Raw genomic sequence first — 22019 nt, forward strand, 5'->3', positions numbered from 1 at the left:
TATTAAAACCCCAAGTTTACTGCAAGTAGGAAACTTGCAACCATTATGGTTCCAGCGCGTTTTAACTGCAATGCTGGTAATACAACTGAAAATCAGTCTTGCATTTCATTCGAAGACAGAGGTTGATAAATATTGCACTTTTTGGTTTTTCTTTTAGCACATCTTTATTCTGAAATAGAATGACAAAGAGAAATAAATACAGGATGTGGTAATGCCAGTCTTCTGGAGCACCAATTCCTGGCTGCTGATTAGGTGCTGAACCATGACACCAGGAAATTACTTCTGCTGCTTGTGTGTCCCTAAGAAGAACGGGAAGGTGCACGCTAGTGCCCAGGACCTGCAGCTCGCTGACTGGCACTTGCACGATGCGCCGAACACAAACTGTTGAGACCCTGGGTTTTCCCGTTCTGACGGGCGGCGCGGAGCTGGGTGCGAGGCTCTGGCGGTACCGAGCGCTGCCGCCGTGCCCGTCACGTTCCGGGCCCCGGAGCGGATCGCTCCCGCTCGGCCCGGGGACCGAGGGGCACCAAGGCTGGAACAGGCGGGGACCGAGCGGGGATCGAGGGGGGGAACGAGACGGGACCGAAGGAGGGAGCGAGGCCCGGCCGGCTCCGCCGCCCCCGGGCCGGCCCCGCCCCGCCTGTCGGGTGCCGCGGTTGCCCGGTAACCGCGAACGCGGCCCCTGCGTCTGCGGCGGCTTTGTGGCCTCAGCACCCGCTGAACGCGCTCCTGGCCCGCTGGTCGCAGCCTGAGCGTGTGCGGGCGGCCACACTGCGCCAGTGGCCAAGTGAATTGTTCTCAGAGCTTTGGTCTCTGAGGGCGAGAACTGAACTCGCAGAGCTTTGCTCGGGCCCTGCGAGCCGATGCTGAATTAGGTTTGAAGGTAAAGGTTGACTAAAGTTGCACTTTTTGGTTTTGTCACATCTGTGCTCTGAAAGAGAATGCCGAAGGGAAATACAGGATGTGATAATGCCAGTCTTCGGGTGCAGCAGTTCAGTGGCATGTACTGAACAGGGGCTGAGTGGATGAACAACATATGGTCTACTGATTGGGCTTTTTTTCACTGAAGACATGCAACTTTTCCGAAGTATACTAGTCCATACATTGGTTTCCCTATAGTGACTACTTACACTGCCTAAAGGTGAACGAGTTCTGTTCAAGTTTCAGTGAGTTGTTACCATCTGGTTACTAAAATTATTAGGGAGACACTCCTGAATTAAGGAGTAAATGAGACCATATGCCAAAGTAAAGAATCTGCATTTCATGGAAATGGGAGGAAGAGAGAGAGAAAAACAAGTAGAAAAAGGGAGGGAGGGTGAAAGGCGTTTGGGAAGGGGGGGGAGAAAGAATGTCAGAGACGATTAAGTAGAAAATATCACCATACCTCCCTGGGGTGGGGCAAGTTTGACTCTTGTCTCTTGGTACTTTTGAATAATATAAAATCTTTAGCACCAGTACATCCTTCGAGTCTGCCATGAACTGGGCTCTGGATTTTCAGATCTGTTGTGTTACTTTGCATCTCATGCAGTCATCTGGTGCAAGGCCTCAGGCGTGGGTCTGGGGGCACTTTGGTGGGCTATGACACCCCCTCAGCTGCCCCCGTGGGAACGTCCTCTGGATGTGGTCTCGTGGGAGTGGGGAGTTTTAGAGCTAAGCCAGTTTGTGTGATGGAGGATGGGTGTCCACTGCCTATTGCCAGAGGTTACACCACACCCAAAATTTCCTCCTCCTTCTCCCTCTCTTGATGGGAGGTTTGTGTGCAAACCTGGCCTCAGCAGAGGAGCCTGTGGCTATGACTTCCCCGCCCTGAACCCAGACAGAGCTGATTTTCTGGACAGCTGCTGCGTTTGGCTTTGTTGTGGATACATTTTTCTCCCTCAGCCTTGTTTACTTCTCCCCAGACATGAGATAATAGGACAATAGTGTTGCCTGTACCTTGTCTCAAGTTCCTTTAGGCAGCTTAGCTCACAGTCCAAAGTTCCAGCCAGGAGGCATTTTCAGCATGGGGTGAGCTTCAGTGGTCACAGCTTCTTCATACAGTTTTGTCACAATGGGCAAAAAGTCCTTTAAAACAATATTTAAGCCATTCGGCATAGCATTCCAGTCTCTCACAAGTCCTGTGAGGAGCAGCTGAGAGAGCAGGGGTTGTTTAGCCTAAAGAAGAGGAGGTCCACTCTACCTATTTTAAAGTAGTATTTTAGCTACAGCTTTGTCTCTTTTAACTATTATTAATTTTCAGATTTTTAGCTCTGCTTTTCAGTATGATCCATCTTTGCATTGCAGAACATAGCCATATATTTAAAGTCCAACTAGAGGCCTAACAATACTAGCTACTTACTTCAGACAAGCACTTAGCTACTTTCAAATAATATAAAATTTTTAGCACCAGTATCCTTTGAGTCTGCCATGAATTGGGTTCTGGGTTTTCAGAGTTCCATTGTTGCTCCTTCCAGTTTTGTTGAGGCATTATCGTTCATCTGCGACATCCTGCCTCCACAATGGCTTCTGCATCCCCAAAAAAGACATCGACACCTCGTCTTTTGTCCAGGGAAAGACTGAAGTCTATTACTGTAAGTACCCACTGGGGCTGTGTTGAGGCTGGAAACCCCCCTCGTGTCCCTCCTCTCCCTGCCCTGCCTGTTGTGCAGCAGCACTGTGAAGCTGCAGAACCCCTCCCCACCTCTCTGTGCCGTGTTCCTGTGGCTGGGGGCTGTCCTGGTGCAGTAGGGAACATCGTGTGTTTCTTCAGGAACAGTCCAGTGTCTTGCCTGGCTGTGCCACCGCAGCCAAGTTAAGCCAGGTTCAGCCAATGTAAAGCTGAAGCCCTGAGCATGTGCTTCTTTCCCTTTCCATTTCCCACGGTGATTCCTTCTGTCAGGCTGGACACTCACCTGTGCTGCTCTGACCAACCTGCTCCTGGGCATGTGAGGATGGGGGGGGGGAAGCTCAAACTCTGCCCAAAGCCTTGAGAGACACGGCTGGTCCCAGCTAAGGGAGCTTCCACACCAGCTGCTCTGTCTCATCTCCTGTGTGGGACACAGATCCAGCCCTGCAGACAGCAGAGGAGGAGTCAGGGCCACAGAGGTCCCATGGCTGGCTGGAGCTCACTTGACTGAAGATGCCCCAGTGCTGAGGTTCTGTCAAGGAGATCCCTTTGGTTTCTTCTGTGGAGGCATCTGTGAGCCCAGACAGAGAACACAAATGCTAATTAACAGAGAGAACTAAAACTTGGACACACTCCTGTGCACCTCACTCTTGGTACAACTTGGCTTTCTTGTGTCTCTTGGACTCACCCAGCAGTGTTCTCTCCACGCTGTGAGTTTTGACTGTTGTGCAGGGATGGAGTTAGGGGAGTTCTGAGAGCTCCTCCCCACTCTCTGAAAAGGTCACTGCCTCAGTCCAATGACACAAAAGAGGAAACAGATGCCCAAAGAGCAGAAATCCCCAAACATGTCACATCTAATCACAGAGAAGCTAATGGCACAGAGCCATGTGTTTGGAGCATGTGCATTATGAATTTACTGGTGCTAAGTATTTCAGCAGGTAACTTCCAGGGCTTCCAGAACTGTCCTAGATGATGGGGTCACAAATTATTCACCGGTGCCACTTGTTCAAGGAAAGCCTTTCTGAACAAGTGCATCTCTGAGGTTCTAGCTGTCTTTTTTTTTTTTTTTTTTTTTTTTGCCTTTCAGCTGCTTCCTTCTAAGTTCCTGAAGGAGAAGTTTCTCAATGTGAAGGAGGTGGCCAGCACTGGGGCGAGTTTTCTGCCCAAAATTGGCCCATTTCGACACATGAGTGAGACTTGTCAAAAGGTAGCCTTTTCCTGCTCTTTTCTATTCTGTTTGATGCAAAGTTGGAAGAGGGCGTGTGCTTGTGACAGGCTTGTCTCCAGCAAAATACTTCAGTGTCCAGGTCCTGTTGTCATTGCCAACTGCTGGTAGTGGTGGACTTGGAGTCCTGATCTGCACCAAGCCAACACAAATAACCTCTGCTGAAGCTGCTGGGGTTTACTGGAATGTAGCTGCCATTGATAAAACAACAGGGGGGAAGGCTGGGGACACAAAGACACAAAATTGCCATTTGCCATTCTCCTGCTGAAATAGCCACCTCTTGCTTAGGTGTGGTCACCATCAAATGCTTGGGGTCATAGGATTCCCTCCAGAGTGGCAGTGTTGGCCTTTGAAGGCCGAGGACCTGCAGTAATTCCTTCAGATTTAACAAAACTTAATGTGTTAATGTTTTGGGTTGGAACAATGTGTTGGGACCCGGATGGGGTGTTTGATTTTGCAGGCTGCCAGATGTACAGGGGGACTCCCCCTGGGCAGAGGCAATGGATGTGCTTTATCTGGATCAGTGCCTACATAGAGAGGTGTGTTTAAAGCTGCCTTTCTTGCAGGACTGGCTCAGTATAAAGCACTGTGCAAACAGGTAGGTGACCGAGGTGGGCTGTTGAGCAGGAAATTGGCAGCAAGAGACATGTAATACATGGGTTAAGGATTGCCCTGGAGAAGGGCCTTAGGAACACCTCAGAGAGGGGCACAACTAAGGGACAAGTGTGCTGCAGCCATTCCCTTCAGCAGATTGTGTCTCCTGTGAAGGCACACAGGAGACCTGCTTGTGTCTCTGCACTGACAGCAGTGCAGCTGGAGAAGGCAGACAAAGCAGGGGAGAGTTTTCTCAAAGCTATGTCTGCTCCAGAAGCATTTGCTGCTGTTGTGTCATTCCAGACGTGCCTCTGCAATGATATCAAATAAGACAGCAATAATAGATTACAAGAAAGCACCCATTTAAAGCTCATGGAAAAAGGAGATACCAACTCTACTCTTACCCAAGTTGCTGAGAAAAGAACTGAACCTTATCATCATTCAGCATTCACTTCATTTGTCTTTTTCCCAACTTCTCTATTACTTTACTTTTGCCTTTACCTATGTTAGGAACGCACTGACGCTTAAATACAAGGGGACAAAATCATTGAAGCAGAAGAAAACTGTTTATTAGTAATGTTTCAGCTGAGGCAGGCGTGTCTCCCTCACCGCTGAGACAAACACACCCTCAAGTAAAATGGCAATCTTTCTATACCCTTTATACCTGTCCAGGGCACTCCCTGTCCTCTTTGCCAGTGGATGGGTACTGGGGAACTCACGTACTCTCCAGACCGCCAACTTTCCTGTGCCCTCCCCTCTCATCCTACTTCCTTTTGGTCAGGTCTTCAAGCCCATCCCTCTCCCAGCTCACAGCAATAACCAACCAACCAACCAGAACAATCCAAACCACAAACAACACATAGAACCAACAACTTTCATTCTTTCACTTAATAACCTTTTGGCTTCAGCAAAATATCACCTCATCTCTCACACCTCCTCTGGTACTGTTCTCTTCTTACTGATGTCTAAGTTCTAGATCAAAAAAGATATTTGCAGCTGTGTTGGCCTCGGTTTCTCAGAGTAAAGGACATCCCAAAATTGTTTCCCAAGGGTCTGATGTAAATTTGCGGGTTTTACTGACTCCATGAGTGCTCAGTCAGTGCCCCAGACCTGTGTGATCACATGGGCACAGAGCTGTGCGTAAGGTAAGTGCTGCCTGGCATTCTGGAGAGGAAACCTGGAGAAATACATGCCAAAAGAGCAGCTTGGCTTGAACCTGCTCTGTGTGGCCCAGCAGCTCTTGATCAGCTCAGAGCGGAGGTGGGTGAGCTACTGTTTCCCCAATGTGTCCTGGGCACATGTGCTCACCCAGAGTGTGTACTTCAGTGGGGATCAGTGTAAAATTCTCCTTCATGAACCTTCTTCCCAGCAGCTGAACCTCTCCCTGCTCTCTCTTGCCTCTCCAGTTGTTGCCAGTTGCCCCGATAGAGAGCTTGCTCCAAGTTTCCCCACCAGAGATGGTATTTCAGAAATTCGTCGCTCATGAGGTCTCGGAAATGGTTCTGTCTCTCACAAACAAGGACAAGGTAAGTGCTGGGACGTGGAGCTTCAAGACTGTGCTGAAAGAGGAGAGTGGTGTAATTCCCACAGTGTACAGCAAAGCGAGTTATCTGCTGCAGCACATGCAGAAGAAAATGTCGCAGGTGGAAATCTTTGTGTGCTGGGAATTCTCCACTGACTTTGGCCATGCATTGATGGTATCCACTTCAAAGGAGTTTCCTTCTCTTGAAAGCTCTGGATTGATAGGAATGCTGGGGGCTGTACAGCTCTTACCTGCTCTCATGCTTTGTCTTGAGTGTATGCCACATCCTGTGTCTCCTTGGCTAATCTGGGTTCCTGGGAGGACTCTCTGCCTCTCTCAGCCTGTTTGGCTCCCTTTGTGCAGCTCACAGTCAAAGCCCAGAGGCTGAGTCTTCTCCAATTTATGCTGGAATCACTTCTCTATGGCATTGGCACTGCAGGAAATGTGTTCTGAGACATCCCTGCAATCAGACTGATGTAGCAGAAGCAGGAGGAGGCCTTTAGGTGCCACTTCAGGCTCCTGCTAAGCTTCATCCAGCTCCACTCAGGTTTTCCAAAAGCAACATGGCGCTGTGCTTTCCTTTTGGAGAAACCACAGCACATCCAAAGCCACATGGTCCTAGAGGTTTTCATCTTCGCTTGAAGAAGTTGAGATTGTTTTGCAGTTTCCCAAGAGAGCTGAATGGGAAAAAGGTGAAAATGTCAGCAGTTGTGTTCCACTGTAAAGAGGAAAACTGAGACCATTTGAATTTCAGTCAGGGAAACATTTTCTCAAATGAAGCTTGTGCCAAGGGTGGGCTGGTGGGAAGAGACAGGAGGGTCTCAAAATCAGCTGGTTTTGACTTTTTGAGAGCATGTTACAGGTGCTCAGGGTTGATTATGTAAGTGCTGCAAAATGCACGTTTGCTGTGTCTGTGGTTCCCAGAGGGCAGGACCTGTCAGGAATGCCCAGGAGCCCAGCTTGCCTGCACAGGCAGCAGGAACCCCTGGAGAGCCAAGACTGGCTTTTAATACTGGAACCAGAGTGTGAGTCAGTGCTGGTCATGTTTCTCCAGGAAGAAAATACCTTTGTAGCCCATAGTCGATGGGCACAGCCTGGCTGTGTTTCTGTCACCTTTAACAAGCTGATTGCTCTCATCATTTTGTGATTCTTCCTTGCTACTTTACTGCCCATTTAAATGCTCTTTGCCATCTCCTTGTTTTAGGGATTGTCTTGCTGTGTTCCTTCTTTTGCTTTTCAGTTTGCTTCCATTCCCAATAAGGCCACAATATTTGGTCTCCTCTCTTGCTGGTCTGCCTGCATGGCCGTATCCCCAGAACTGCCTTACCCAAACCTGATCTGCTAGAAGGGAATTTCTTCCTTCCCTCAGGACAATGTGCTGTTTTGCTTTCCAGTAGCACATCCCCCCTCTGGAACACAACAGCATGGCTGTGTGCAGGCAGAAGCCAGCAGGTGTTTTGGCCTTGTTGAAGATGCAGATCACTTGGTTCAGGGGCTCTGTCCCCATCCTGCTGGTGCTGACCTGCTCAGCCCTTTCTTCCCACCAGACATTGCCCTACTGCCCCTGGCCAAAATGCTGCACCCAGACAGAAGGGGTTCAAGTTCACCCTTGTGAATTATGTGCCTGTACCTCCACAGCTGCAAGTGCTTTGGAAAAGGGGTCAGGGAAGGATGTCACCAGGGCATGGACAGGTCTCCTCTTGATCTGTTTCCACAAGTGGCAAAAACATCATTTTATGTCTTTCCTGCAGTTTACTCGGCTGGTGAAGGTCTACATGGAGAGATCACCTTATTTTGAGCTGTTGTGCCCCAATGATGCATACCACATCATCCCACCAGGCACATCTTCCCATGTGCGCATCCGCTTCACCCCCGACGAGACCAAGGTGAGACTGGAGGAGCCAAAACACAGAATTATCTCCAATGCCATTGTTTTCCCTGCACTCTGGGTACGGCCCACTCCATGCTGTGAGCTTGGCTCCAGGCTGGGGACAGGCAGCCTGCAGCCAGTCACACCTTGGCATGTGCTGTCAGGCACTGCAGCCAGGCCTGACGGCCTCTGCCTGCCCTCCTTGCACATTGCTGAGCATTCCCGAGGGAAGATGCACAGGGAGCAGTCTGAAAATAACAGAGGGGTGTTGATGGATATTCAGCCATCTCTAGGTACATTGGAAAGGGTTTAATTAGATGGAAAACAGTAGCGGAACAAAGAGCTTTCCTCCTTCCTGGCTGGCAACAGCTTCCCTGCCTCACCCTGGGCTGGAGCAAAGATGGTGCTTTTTCACACCCTCTGTTCTCCAGCCTTGCAGCTGTGCTGTCCCAGAGCACAAGTGACCATGACAAAGCTGCAAGGCCAGGCCAGAGCATGTGCTATGCCTGTGAGCCCAGCCTGGCACAGGCACACTGAGCTCTAGGGGCCCTTAGTCAGCAGCAGGTTGCTGAGCTGCAGGGGACTTGGACACCTGCCTGAAAGAGCTCGTGTAGCACAGGTACAACCTGCAGGCAGACCTGTGACCCCAGAGCCTGTGGCGGTGACACTGCTGTGGCTCTGTCTTCATGCCTGTCACTGTGGTTGCTCTGTTAACTGGAACCCATTCCATGCCAAGCATGCTTTTGTGTGGAGGTTTGAATACCAGTGCTGAGACACTGGCAAGTCTGATCTCAGCGCTGTGATCTGGAGGCTTGTTCATGCAGAAGGGTTTAGGACATGGCATGGAAGGGAGGAGGGAAACAAAGACAGGCTCTTTCCAGTAGCATCCTGCTGCCTCTTAACACTGTTCTTCTCCTGACTTGGTTGGAGAGGCAAAGTTAGAGTGGAGTTCTGAGCCAAGTGATGTTTCTACACCAGGCCAGAGGTGCAGGAGCTCTTTGGGTACAACTGTTTTCTCATCTTCCTTTTGCTGCTTAGAGTCACTTTAACACTTTGTCCTATTCTCAAATAGCGGGGATAGAAACCTAAAGAGGAATGTCCTGTGTTCCCTAGCCCCATGTTCCTTAGAAGGAACTTAGGAATTACTTAACATCATGAAAATTTAGAGTAAAAATTGTGGTGGCCTAGAGCAGTTCTCTGTATGATCCAAGTGACACAAGATTTTAGTGCCACTGAGACAGGTTTTGCAAAGTGCACTGCTGCCTTTAAAATGTGACAGTTTAGTACAACTTAAGCGTTCATTTTGGGGTGGAAGAGGTAAATTGATGCCCTCGAAGGGTTATAGGAAATGGCTTTTCTTCTGCCATGGGGATGGCACTAAATGCCCTGTGCTGAGACAGTTTCTTTTCCTGCAGGATTATTCCCACGAACTCATCTGTCTCACTGCAAGGGACAGGATAGTTGTGCCTATTCAGGCCATTGCTGCCCAAGCTATCCTGGACTTCCCTGACCAGCTGGACTTCTCAGAGTGCCCAGTCAAGTACAGCAGCCAGAAGACTCTGCTGGTTCGCAATGTTGGTAACGTGGAAGCTCATTACCAGCTGAGCACCCAGAGGTGAGGCAGCTCATGTGTCCTTGTGCAAAACACCTGTGGGTGATAACAGATCTGGAAAAGAGCAACAAGAGAACCAGAGCATGGGAGCTGCTGCCCTGCAGCCCTGGCTGGAAATGGGCAGGATGTGTGGGGTTTGCTGGTGCTTCTCATGTTTTAAGCAGGATGCAGCCTTTGAGTTTTCTGTGTCCCAGATTTTCTGGAGGCTGCTGGAACCCTCCTGGGCACAAGCAGCTTCTGAAATGGTTACTCAGCACTGTCAGCCAAACAGACCCGTTCTCTGGGAGGCCAGAGGCATGTGGCTTTCCTGTGGTCCCTGCATCAAATGCCCAACATGAGCTGTGTTACAGGGAGCTGGTGCCATTCCTGTCACTTAAAGCTGATCTGATTTCCCTTGTCAGCTGAGGGCATCAGTCACCTCTTCTGTTCTATGACAAGCCTTTGCAAGCCAGTTTAAATTTTCAAACAGATGATTTAAATCTCTCAATAAGGTCTTGCCCCCATTCTTTGAGATTTCTTTTTAAATACTCTGAAGTTCCTGTATTTCTGCTGGGTTTTCATTTTAGTTTGTGTACAATGTTTGCCAAAAGATCATGAATTCTTCCTTGGGAACCTTCATAAAGGGTGAGCTCCTCTAATGCCTGTCAACATACCACATGCCCTTAGGAACATGCACAGGTGTGTAGGAAATACAAGATATTTAGTGAATATGTGAAAAGCAATTGGGCTGATTTAGAAGATAGAAGTATAGAAGTACAGAATAACTTCTGCTGGATGGGACCTCTGGAAATCATCTGAGCAGACCCACTGCTCAAAGCAAGAGCGGTGTCTGGGGATTGCAAGGTTCCATTGGGAGATCTGGACCCGCCTTCAGATGCCATACAAGAAAACAAACATACAAATGGACCTAGTTAAAAAGCAGAAGAAAACAACCCATTAAAAACTCCCTCCCTACCTTCTCTTTTCTGCCTTTTGGGTGCAGTAGTGATTCATTGAAAGGGTAGATCTAGATCTAGATCAGGATGAGAACTATCTTAAGGAACAGCTCACAATTAACAGATAAAAGGCCAAAATTTAGCCTGCCAGCCCCATCTCTTGGTAGTGGTTTCTTTTGGTTCTAGCAGTGTCAGCGATGTCTCCTTCACAGCTCTTCTATCTGTGGGCTCAGGGAACAGCTTCGTGATGTTGGCTGAAATTCAGAGGAATTAACTGCAGAGCTTGTGTCCTTGGGTCTTGGGGAGCCAGGTCTATGTGAGAGATGACTGCTACAGCACTAACAGGGGAGTCTGCTGGGTACAGCCTGGGGTGGGATGTAGGAGATGCAGGGGCTGATTTGCGCTCAGTTTTTAGTCCTGACAATTGAGTCCTGAACTTGGCTGTATCCTCTTCTCTTGATCATTTGAAAATAAGAAGATCCCCTCTTTCTCAGGTGACTTCTGAAGTCACCCCCAGGACTGTTATTCCCATCCTGTCATCTGAGGGCAGGAGTATGTAACATGGGGCAAGAGTGGAAATGGGATGGATTGAGATGGGATGAGAGGGCATGGCATGGCATGGCATGGCATGGCATGGCATGGCATGGCATGGCATGGCATGGCATGGCATGGCATGGCATGGCATGGCATGGCATGGCATGGCATGGCATAGAAAGTAGTGCTGAAGTGTGGCCAGAAATTCCCTTAACTGGTAGAATCTCTGTTCTGGTGAAATTTTTGGCGAAAGAATAAGGAAAGAGTCCTGTGCCTTGCCCACACCAAGCCCCAGCAGAGACCTGCAGCAGTCCTGGCATCACTCCTGGGGCAGATGCAGGAGCACGTACAGTAATCCAGCTCTGGGGCTGGTGGGGTCTTGTCTTCCCTCCCCTCTTTCCAAAGTCTCTCATCCAGCATATGAACAGTGCTGGCCCAAGGCTTCTCCCTCAGCCAGTAGTGATGTTCTCACTGGTGGTAATGGGAACAGCTCAGGCCCATAACTGCAGCAAGAGGTCCTTAATGAGCACAACCTCAAGCAAGTTCATCAGCTGTCACTGCTCACATGAATAAAGTTCAGCTTGCCAGATGTTCTCCTTATTTTTGCATGCGATGCATGCATCACCTAACTCCACAGAACACACTCTTAAGTGACAGATTGACCACCAACAAATCACCGAGGCCAGGAACTTTTGTTTCCTCGGTGGTGCTGCAGAAGAGCACAAAGCCCAGTAGCTGCTGGGCAGAAGCACATTTCACCTGAGCTGTCCCTGAGCATCAAAGTACGGAGCCTTGTGTTTGTCAGGCAAGAGCTGTTGACCTGGTGACCAATCCTAATTGCTCCTGTTAAATCCAAAGTGCACCAACACATCTGCATAATTATTTCCAACACATTGCACAGAGTTTGTCTGGTGGGCCAAACAAACAGTTACCAGCCTGGATGACAACCCAGAGTCCCAGACTGCATTGCTGGTAAATACACAGAAACCTCCTGTTCTGCTTCCTTGATGTGCTCCTGATAAGGATGCTCCATTTAGCTGTGATTGGATCCTTCACACTGTACATGGCATCCTCCTTTTGGGTCTTGTTTCCAAAGTCACTGTATTCTCTGCATTTGCCCTCTGTTTCAGAGTGTGGACTGCTCCTTTTCTTAGAGCAGCTTCCATTGAAATGCTGATAAAATTTGCCCTTTCTAGGCTAAATCGGGATGTTATCAAGGTAAAATAAACCAAAGAACCACACTATAAATTCACAGAAATTATTCCTTGCTCTTCAAGGAAAAGTTAATTCTCCCTGTCTGATTCCTAGGCTGTAATCTCACAGGACAGGTAATGCCCTAACATTTGCATCTCTTGAAATGAGGTTTATAGGCAGCAGGAAAAGGGAAATTCCTGAGGCAGTCGGTGTCAAGTTGTGCATGCAAATAGCTCTTAAACTTCTCTGTGCTTTTCACAAACCATTCTCTGATGGGATTGCTGGCAGTCAGACCCTTGAGTCTCCTTGCAGGGGGCTGGATTCAGAGTACGGGGGACATGAGGTCATTTTATCCCACAGGATCTTCTGAGGGCTGGATCTTCTCAGAAGTGGGTCAGTAGCTGTTCCTGATCCTGTCTGTTCTGTCTGTCTTCTGTTGACTGTGATCTGTTTGCTCCCTGCTTGCCCAAGTGAGCTGAAGTGACCTGCACTGCAGAAGGAATATCATCCCCAGATGTGGCCCTGAGTCCTGATCTCTGTCTTTGTGTTGCAGTCCTTTCTGCGTGGTTCCAGACAGGGGAACTCTGGCCGCTGGTGACACCATGCAGGTGACAGTGGGATTTCACCCGCTGACGGTCGGTGACCATTCCGGGTCCCTGGTAGTGTGCTGCAACACAGGTGAGTGCTGGGCACTGCATGGGGCACAGGACAGTTCTCCACCATCACTCCCTGTTGTCCCATCCCCCTCGATTCCCTCTAGGTGTACCACCACCCCTGTTACAGCTTTACCCCAAAGAAATCTTGAGAACTCATTGGAGTTTAGGGGGTTGATAAAGTGAATCCCCTCTAACAGGGCTGGGATTTTTGGAATTGTGTTTTGCTGGGGGTTGCTGAGTAGAGGAAGGAGGAATCCTGATTCTCCCCTATTGTGTGGCTATGCCTGGGTGCACTTAAATTATTTTATTGTTGGGCAGTGCTGTATGTGAGGCGTGAGGTCTCCAGCACAGTCTCTCCAATGCAATGTATTCCTTGCACACCTCTGTCCCCATCTGCTGCTTCTCCATTGGCACGGACCCTTTTTCTGTGTTGGCCTCTACACACATATCTAGTTTCTGTCCAATAACATTTTCAGGCCCTCGAGTTCCTGTTTGGTGACAAATCAGGACAAATTTTTCCACGTCCCCATTTCCTAGGCCGCTCATGGATGTTGCAAATTTCTCACATCTATCTCCCATTTGATTTGTAGACTGAGGAATCCCATTCATTCTTCATATAGACGCTGCTCTGTACTTATTAATATTTCTTTTGTCCCTTTTAAATTTAATTTTAAATGGGTCTTGAGATCAGAACAATACAAAATATTTCAAGACTGATGTGGCTGTGGGTTTGGACAGGGAGATAATGATGATGATGATTTTCATGGTGTTAATTTTGTAGAGGTTTGTCATCTTGCAGAGCCAGGCTGGTTGTGTTTCCTCACCTGTGTCCCCTCCTGCTGTGGGCTGTCACTTCACTGGTTCCTCTGGGCCTCCTTTTTCTGCCCACATGCCCCCAGGCATATTTGCTTGTCAGCAACAAGGGGTCCAAGGGATCAGGAGAGACAGGAGTCTCGTGGGATGCCCAGGGGAGACCCTGGGCAAGGCCAGACTGAACAGGGCTCCTCAGCGTCACCTGGAGGGCTTTGATGCAGAAATCCTGGTGATCTGAGTGGGTCACCTGAGCACATCTGCCCAATCTCACTGTTCATACTGTCACCTTGGTGCCAAACCTCTACCAACACAGTGAGAAATAAGGTGTTTGAGGAGGTGCCCAGGACATCCTCACGCTGTACACACAGAGCTGTCAGGATGTGATAAATGTACTGATCCATAGAATGGTCATTCAGCTAAAAACTGTGACACTTCCTTGTGCAAACTGTGGTTTGCTCAGCTCCTTGTGCTTCCATCAGCAACTGAGCTGAGCAAAGACTCCTCTTTGCTTTGTTCCAGGTGAAAAAGGTATCTGCACAAACCTTCACGGAGAAGCTGTAGATGTCAACGTTGGGTTGAGCGCCAATTCCGTGAAGGTTGAGAACACTTTCATCACCACATCAAACTACACAACCGTGCTCATCGAAAACAGGAGTAACATCACAGCCCACTTCCAGTGGAAGACTTTTCCTACTGAGGAAGATGAGAATAAACTGAAGAGAAGGTTGGTTTGAAAGATGCATTTCAGAGAGATACATGGCCCAAGACTAAATCTAACGTATGGCCTCAGGGGGGTGTTGGTGCTTTTGAATGGTTTAGGCCAAGTAAACCATCCCTGGCATTAGGATGTGTGTTTTGGGCTTCAGGAGCTCAGCACTCAGCATTCCATTTCCATTTATACTCCAGCTAAGGATAGCATTTTGGGAAGGGAAGGTTGATTGCAGTGACTGGATTTCCTGAAGTTCTGATTGGGCTTTTGACTCTAATCTTCTTCCCACATGATTTGGCAACATCCTTAAACATTTCCTGAGTTGCCAGCCCCTCTTTCCAAAGGTGATACACCTACTTCCACCCCCCCCCCCCCCCCCCCCCCCCCTTAGTTCCTTCAAAAGTTCCTTGCCCATCCAGGCTGGTTGTGTTCCCTGTCAGCTCATCTTTCAGCACACAGGGACAGTCTGTTCCTGTGCCTCCAAGACTTCTTTCTTGAAGTATGTCTATCCTTCCTGGACCCCTTTGCTTTTAAGGGCTGTTTCCCAAGGTGCTCTCCAAACCCGTCTCTTGAACAGGCTGAAGTCTGCCCTCCAGAAGTCCAGAGTGGAAGTTTTGTTGATGCCTCTCCTTGTTTCACTGAATATTGAGAACTCTATTATTTCACAGCCACTGTACACCAGACAGTGGTGAACAGATGAAGTTCATTAGTTCTTAGGGAATCTCCTGCTGATATCTAGTACCTGGGTCCCAGGGAGGCAGCAGACTTCCCTGTGGAATGGATCTGGTCAATACACAGGGCCCTCAGTTCCCCTTACAGGGGAGTCACCCACTACCACTACCCTTCTTTTCTTCTTAGTACTTGAGGCTGTGATCTGTCTGACAGACAAAGTGCAACTGGGACACTCTCCAGACAGAATTTTTTCTTTAGTGTCATTTGCCTGACCCTCTGGATGCAGGGCCTCATAGCTATTCTGTCAGGGCACTGGGTAGGTGATAGGGGTCAGGATATAATTTTATTGCCTCTCCAATAGAGAGCCATTTCCATTCCCCAGTGTCTCCTAGGTCTCCTCCTTCTGCCTGATTGCAACAAGGGCAAGGCTCCTCTGACTCCTGCTGAGCTTCTCTCAGGGTTGGAAGGGTGTAACTCCACCAGTTAATTTCTGTTTCACTCTCCCTGATGCTCCTCAGCCTTTGCACTTCCTCCTAAAGCTTTGCCACCAGACAGAGCAGGTCATTCACCTGCTGACACTGCACGCAGGTGTCTTTTGCACTATCCTCTGATATTAACACCAGGTTCAGACCCTCCTTGCAGCCAGGGGCTGGACAGCTGAGTCCTTCCTGGGGGGTTCTGTTTGAGTTAGTACACTCTTGCTGGCAGAAGCAGCAATGGCTTTTGATCATTTGTAAACCATTGCTGGGGGAGGAGGGGGGTGGGGAAGAAAAAGAAGAAAGAAAAAGAAAGAAAGAAAGAAAGAAAGAAAGAAAGAAAGAAAGAAAGAAAGAAAGAAAGAAAGAAAGAAAGAAAGAAAGAAAGAAAGAAAGAAAGAAAGAAAGAAAGAAAGAAAGAAAGAAAGAAGAAAGAAAGAAAGAAAGAAAGAAAGAAAGAAAGAAAGAAAGAAAGAAAGAAAGAAAGAGGCAATCACCTCTCAACCAGCCAAATGACACAATCCACTACACAACGAGGGTGGCTGGCTACACCCTTTCTGCTCAGCTGCTTGCTGAAGTGCAAAATTGAAAAAACACCACACAAACTGCTGTGCCAAAACTGCCATGTAAAAACTGCTGTGCCAAAACTGCCATGCCAAAAAACTGCCATGCCCAAAACTGCCTTGGCAGAACTGTTGTGCCAGAACTGCCATGTCCAAATTGCCAAGTTCCAGTTTCCTTTGGGTCAGGTTGCTCACACTCCCCAGAGTAATTTAAAATTGCCTCCAAAGCACCAGGAGATGGACCCTCACCCACTTGAATGGCTGGCAAGAGGATCCTTTAGTGCCCTGGACTTCTTGGTTTTCCACTGTTCTCTATCTACTTAGACAGCATCTCACTTCCATACAAGCTCCCTGTGCTAAAAGAAAATCCTCTTACCTTCTCTGGCTACTTTCCTGGGCTGTTGATTTCCATTTTTTCTCATTTGGCTGCCTCAGCCTGAATGCCAGTTGATCCACTTTTCCCTCTGAAGCAACTAGGTTTCCCCAGGGTAAATTTCCAACTGGTTTTGGTTTTGTGGGTTTTTTTCCCAGTTACATCTGTCCACATGCTAGTTAAACTATCACCAGGACATTTTCTCCTTCCTTCCTTCCTTCCTTCCTTCCTTCCTTCCTTCCTTCCTTCCTTCCTTCCTTCCTTCCTTCCTTCCTTCCTTCCTTCCTTCCTTCCTTCCTTCCTTCCTTCCTTCCTTCCTTCCTTCCTTCCTTCCTTCCTTCCTTCCTTCCTTCCTTCCTTCCTTCCTTCCTTCCTTCCTCCCTCCCTCCCTCCCTCCCTTCTTTCCTTCCTTCCTTCCTTCCTTCCTTCCCTCCATCTTAGGGATGGTTTTAGCTCCAAGACCACTGTCCTGCTGTCACAGAAGCTTCTGAGATCTCAGAGCAGAGAGGACTTGTTTATGAGAGGAGGTAGTGCAAGATCCTTTCCCTCTCAGGACATTCTACTACCATGTACTGGCATGGGACCCAAAAAGCTCTGGATCATGAAAAGGTCTCTCCAGGAGTTTGCTGTCTCCCTCCTGCACAACAAAGTCCCTCGCTCTCTCAGAGCCTCTCTTTTCATCCATATAAAACCTTGAATGTCACTGAAGGGGTGCGGTGTCTCAATTAATTGATTTCCTTTGGAAGTGCTCTGGGATGCTCTTGTGAAAGACAGAGTAGGGAACAGGCCAGGTCCAAAATGGAAGAAACAAAGAGTGATGCTGGTAACACGTAGCTGCAAACCAGCATTGTCTCCCCTTCCCAGGGAAGTCCTGCAGTGGGCACTCCGTGATCTTTATCTGCCTCCCCCGAGCAGCTCAGGGGTAGGAAAAGCCAGTTGAGGTGCCTGGTGGATTCTCCCTCAGTTTTGGCAGAGGCTTTGAGCCAGGGGGTTCTTCTGAGGGGTGCTGGCTTTCCAAAACTCTCCTGAGCTTGCAAGTGTACAGTAAAACTACCTGCTGTGCCAGTGAACAAGTTATCCTCTCATTGATTTGGGACCCCCGTGGCTTGGGGTCAGCGCTTGCTGGGGAGCTGCTGCTGCTCCTCCCCAAGTGCTTTGCTCTCCTGCACTCAGACTTCTCTCTGCAAATGCGTGGTTTATTAAATGATCTGCTGGCTTTGTCTCTCCCTGTGGATGCAGGCAGTGCTATTTTCTGCAGCCACTGACAGAGGTATCGCTGGAAAACTTCATTGAGGAGAAGAATATAGAGCAGGAGAAGGGCTATTGTGAAGATAACACTGCCCTTGTGAGCCACACAGTCCAGGAGGAGATGGCAAAGGTGCAAGAAGACCCCATGCTGTTCTCCGATGACATTTTTTCCATTGAACCAGTGGTAAGTGATAGCATTTTCCTCCTCTTCCTCCTCCCTCTCTTCCTCCTCCCACCCTCCCTCCCCATCCTCCTGGATGCCGATGCACTCACTCAGCAGATCCTCAGGTGGATCCATGTGCTGGGAGGAAAGACATCAAGTCTCTGGTGGGGCTGCAGAGCTCGCTGCTAAAAGCAGTTCTGCCCTGCAGGCTCAAGGCAGGGAGCCTGACAAGGCTGAGCTCTGCTGTCAGGGCTCCAGCTCAAGGGCACTCGTTGCGTGTCCTTGCACTGTCCACAGGGTCCAGTTCTTGTAGGTACGTGGTGTGCAGGGTTTAGCAGAGGGTGTTGGAGCTCTGCCAGTTCCCATCTTGACCTGAAGCATGCAATGGTTTGCTGGGAAAAGGAGGCCAAATTCAGCCCAAGGTTAATCCTAGAAATGCCAATCCCTTCCTGCATCCATGACTTGCACTATTTCTGAGTCTCCCTTCCTGTGTCATCTGTGAGCCTGGACTCAAGGCTGGAAGGTCTAAATGGGCCTTTTGAGTTCTCTTGCACACAGGGACAGAAAGCCTTTCCTGTTTGTGCAAGCAAACCCCCATGTCCTCCCATCTGCCAGAGCCCTGATTCTGAGTATTGGTATTGGGAGAGATGATGAATGCCTGGTGCCTGCACAGTGCAAAATCCCTTCTCATCCTGGAGTAAACCCTAGAATAATGCCAACCTCCGCTTTCTTTCAGAACACGTGAAACTATTCTTTTTATTTCCAAGGAAGGGGATCATGTTCTCTTCTTGAGAAGAGCCACCAGTGCACAATGGCAGTTCCACACTGCTGTAGCTGACAGCAGCATGATGTGACCAAGAGCTTGTGTCAGAGCAGTAGGATTGTTGTGGAGAGTGGGAGCTGATCAGCTGAGCATTAACACACACTTCCAGCACTGTGTTGAGCTGGGTTTGGAGTGTTTCCTTGGGCTCCTTGTGTTGTTCATTCATCATTGATGCTCTAAATAAAGGCTTAGAGGACTGAGGTTGAAAACAAGAAATGTGAAGTTGGAAGATTAACGTTTTGCTGTCTCTTTGTGCCTTAGGAGGGAGAAATTGGGCCGAACTGTTGCACCAAAATCAAGGTGACCTTTAAACCTGTAGAAGCACTGGAGTATCGAAGTGTGGCTTACTGCAACATCTCAGGTACAGCTCCTTTCCCCTGCTTGTCTCACCCACAGTGAAGCCATGGTGCAAGCCTGAGCCCGCTGGGCTCCCCTGTAACTGCTGGGAAGAGTCCCTGCTCAGCAAGGCAGAGCTGGCACATTCCCACTGTCCCTGCAGCTTCCAGGGAGTCTCTCGTGCAAGGCCAGGGCTCAGAACACCTGTGTCTGGATTACTGATCCCAGAACAAGCCAGGCAGTGCAGGGAGACGTTTTCATGCCATGACTTTGCCAGCATTTCCACAAAGGCCAAAGAGCTACAGAGCAGAACAGCTTTAGTGAACCAGCACTAGGCCCCTCTAGACCACTGACCTCCAGGATGGGTCCATTTGACATGGATCCATCATCAGGCAGTAGGAGCTGAGTTAGAAATGTGCTCCCTGCCCCTGGATCACATCCCACTGCCCAGACACCAGCAGACCAGAGGTGGCTGAGCCCTGCTGAGCCCAGGGTGTTTGTAGAAGGACCACCCTCAGCCAGCAGCTTCTTCTCTCCCTGTGTGGCAATTGTCGCCTTGCAGCTCTGTCTGTGGAAATAGAACAGAGTGCCGAGTGTCAGAAGTTGAGGGCTTTGGCAACAAAGTCGTGTGCTACTGGGCTAGACAGTTTGGCAGTTGCCAAACCATGAGCTTTGTGCCTTCATTGAATGGATTTCAAAGCTCCTCTAAGCGCATGGGAAGGAAGCCATAGAATCATAGTATGTTAATGATATTAAGGATGGAATGGACCTTAGTGGCAAGACCAGGTAGCTCCAAGCCCCATCCAGCCTGGCTTTGAACACTTTGGGGCTGGAACCTCCACAACTCTCCTGGGGAACCTGCTCCAGTGTCTCCCCACCCTCACAGTACAAAATTTCTTCCTAATATCTAACCTATACTTCCTTTCTTTCAATTTTCCCCATTACTTCTTGGCCTGTCACTACAAGACATCAGGGATGTTTTAAACTCGGCAGATGGGTGGCTAAAATTGGAAAGCAGCCCAAGGAATGGCTTAGAAATTGGAAGTCAGCCCCAAGGAATATCTCCCAAGGGAAGAGAAGAGTCCAGATCTTCTCCTGTAGCAACAGGAGCTGGTTGCATCCAGCTCAGAGTCAGGGACTAGCATTGAGGCAGCCTGGAAAACGCAGTATAACAGAGAGAATTATTGTACTGAAATGGACATCTCTCCCCAGGCCGAGAGAGCAGGCTGCCCCTGCACCTCATAGGGGAAGGCCAAGGACCCTTCGTTGAACTCAGCTCTCATACACTGAACCTTGGGAACATTTTTGTCAACACCCCCTACGTCTATGAGGTGAGCAGCAGGCCTAGGGATGGATCCTGATGGCTCCTGAGGCAGCAGCAAGCCTGGTGGATCTGTGGAATTCCTGCCAACCTGGCTAGTTGTGAGCAGGGAATATTTGATGTACTGGTCAAATCTGGGAGGTCAGGAAGGTGTGTCTGTTGTTCATGAAACCCCAATCCCTGCTTTTGTGTGGCCTTCCTTGGGGATCAGCTGGGAGGCTTCCTGCAAAACAGCCCCCTGGCATATGAAACCAGCACTGGGTTCAAAAAGCTGCATGTTCAGAGGCTTTTGTGGCAGCTCCAGACACAAGGCACCTTTGTACTGAGCTGTTCAGAAGCAGCTGGAACAAACTGGCTACGTTTGAGCTTCGGTCCATTGCAAACGATTTTCAGTCAGGTGTCTCCTGCTTATTCCTGGAAGTCACAGGAAAGCCATCCAGCCCTCTGGCTCAGTGCTGGCCCTTTCAAAGGGCTTGGCAGTTCTTCCCTTGCTGACCAGTCCCGCACCACACTTCAGCCTTGGTGCATCTCTGACTCTAGAAAGAGAAGAGTGTTCCTAGGAATAAAGCAAAGGATTTTTCTACCTATTTGCCTTCCCCCTCCCCGCCACAGTAGTGTCAAGTTTGCAAAAGAAAGCGGAGAACAACTAAAAGAGGTAAAAAATGAGGCACTACATCATGCTAGACACTTTCAAGAGCTGGCTGTGGAAGAGAAAGACATGCTGAGTTTTCTTACCAAAAGATGGTGCTGTCTATACATTTTGATGCTGATGCCTCATTTTCAATGTATTGTTTTCATGATATGGGACAAGGTGAATGAGTAGATGGTACTGCTGGAGCTCTGTTAACTGGGGCAGCAGCAGCAGCTCTGTGGTGATTCACTGTGCAGCTGCAATCACCCCATGCTGCTCTCAGGGCCAGGTCTGAATGAGCTTGCTGATGCTGACCAGAGGTGGACTGCTCTGTGTCCATGGGATAGCCCCAGAGTGACTCTGGTTATGTGGAGTTACCACTGCTTTGCATGAAAACCCAAAGGCAGAACTTGTCCTGTTGTATTTTTTTGATTTCTGCCATTCAGCATCACAAAGCATCTTCTGCCTTTTCTGGGTGTTAATTGTGTCATTAGACAACAATTCACACAAAGGGAAGACTGCACGTGCATTTCCGTTTTGCTTTCTTGCTGCTGCAGGTGAAACTGATTAACCAAGCACCTATTGATGCTCCCTTCACCTATATCTGTACAACTGCAAACGTGGGCTACTGCTTCAAGTTTGCACCTGAGGAGGGCATCATTGCACCAGGTGGGATCCAGACCATCCAGATCTCCTTCAATGCCACCGTACTGGGGAGGTTTGAGGAAGAATTCCAGTTCAGTGTGGCTGGATCTCCTACGCCTGCAATCCTGACAATCAAGTAAGGACTCTGGGAGCTTGCTGGGCACATCTGTAGCTGTCTCTGGGACATCCCCCACCGACCTCATTTTGGGGTCAAGAAGAGAAGAAAAGTGCTGCCTGAGGTCCTCATCTCTGCTCTGATTGTGGCATTGCCTTAGGGGGGAGGTGCCTGCTGCCCTGTGTGCTACCTGAGAGCTGGAATGACACCTCCCTGCAGGGATCTCCCTCTGCCTTGGGCCATAGCAGGCAGTGGGAGGGATCAGCTTTGGGCAGTAGCTGCTCTGGGATGTCCCACCTGAACACCCAGCAAGGCTCCCAGGGCTTTGGAGATGGGCCAGCCTGGGTGATTCTGCACCAGCAGCAGTGATTTTAAAAACTTCTG

General features: G+C 49.1%; 1 protein-coding gene across 1 annotated transcript in view; it reads left to right on the forward strand.

Moving 5' to 3' along the window:
• The first annotated feature begins 365 nt into the window (after positions 1-365).
• Positions 366-22019, forward strand: part of LOC134048146 (hydrocephalus-inducing protein homolog) — a 75009-nt gene continuing 53355 nt past the window's right edge. Inside the window, exons 1-12 of the mRNA XM_062499745.1 lie at positions 366-663; positions 1529-1551; positions 3693-3812; positions 5831-5950; positions 7698-7832; positions 9232-9431; positions 12645-12769; positions 14080-14284; positions 17593-17785; positions 18849-18948; positions 20136-20254; positions 21433-21656. Coding sequence (XP_062355729.1) covers positions 366-663; positions 1529-1551; positions 3693-3812; positions 5831-5950; positions 7698-7832; positions 9232-9431; positions 12645-12769; positions 14080-14284; positions 17593-17785; positions 18849-18948; positions 20136-20254; positions 21433-21656 — 1862 coding nt within the window. The remainder of the gene's footprint in view (positions 664-1528; positions 1552-3692; positions 3813-5830; positions 5951-7697; positions 7833-9231; positions 9432-12644; positions 12770-14079; positions 14285-17592; positions 17786-18848; positions 18949-20135; positions 20255-21432; positions 21657-22019) is intronic.

This window comes from Cinclus cinclus, chromosome 11, assembly GCF_963662255.1.
Source record: "Cinclus cinclus chromosome 11, bCinCin1.1, whole genome shotgun sequence".
Taxonomy (NCBI): Eukaryota; Metazoa; Chordata; class Aves; order Passeriformes; family Cinclidae; genus Cinclus; species Cinclus cinclus.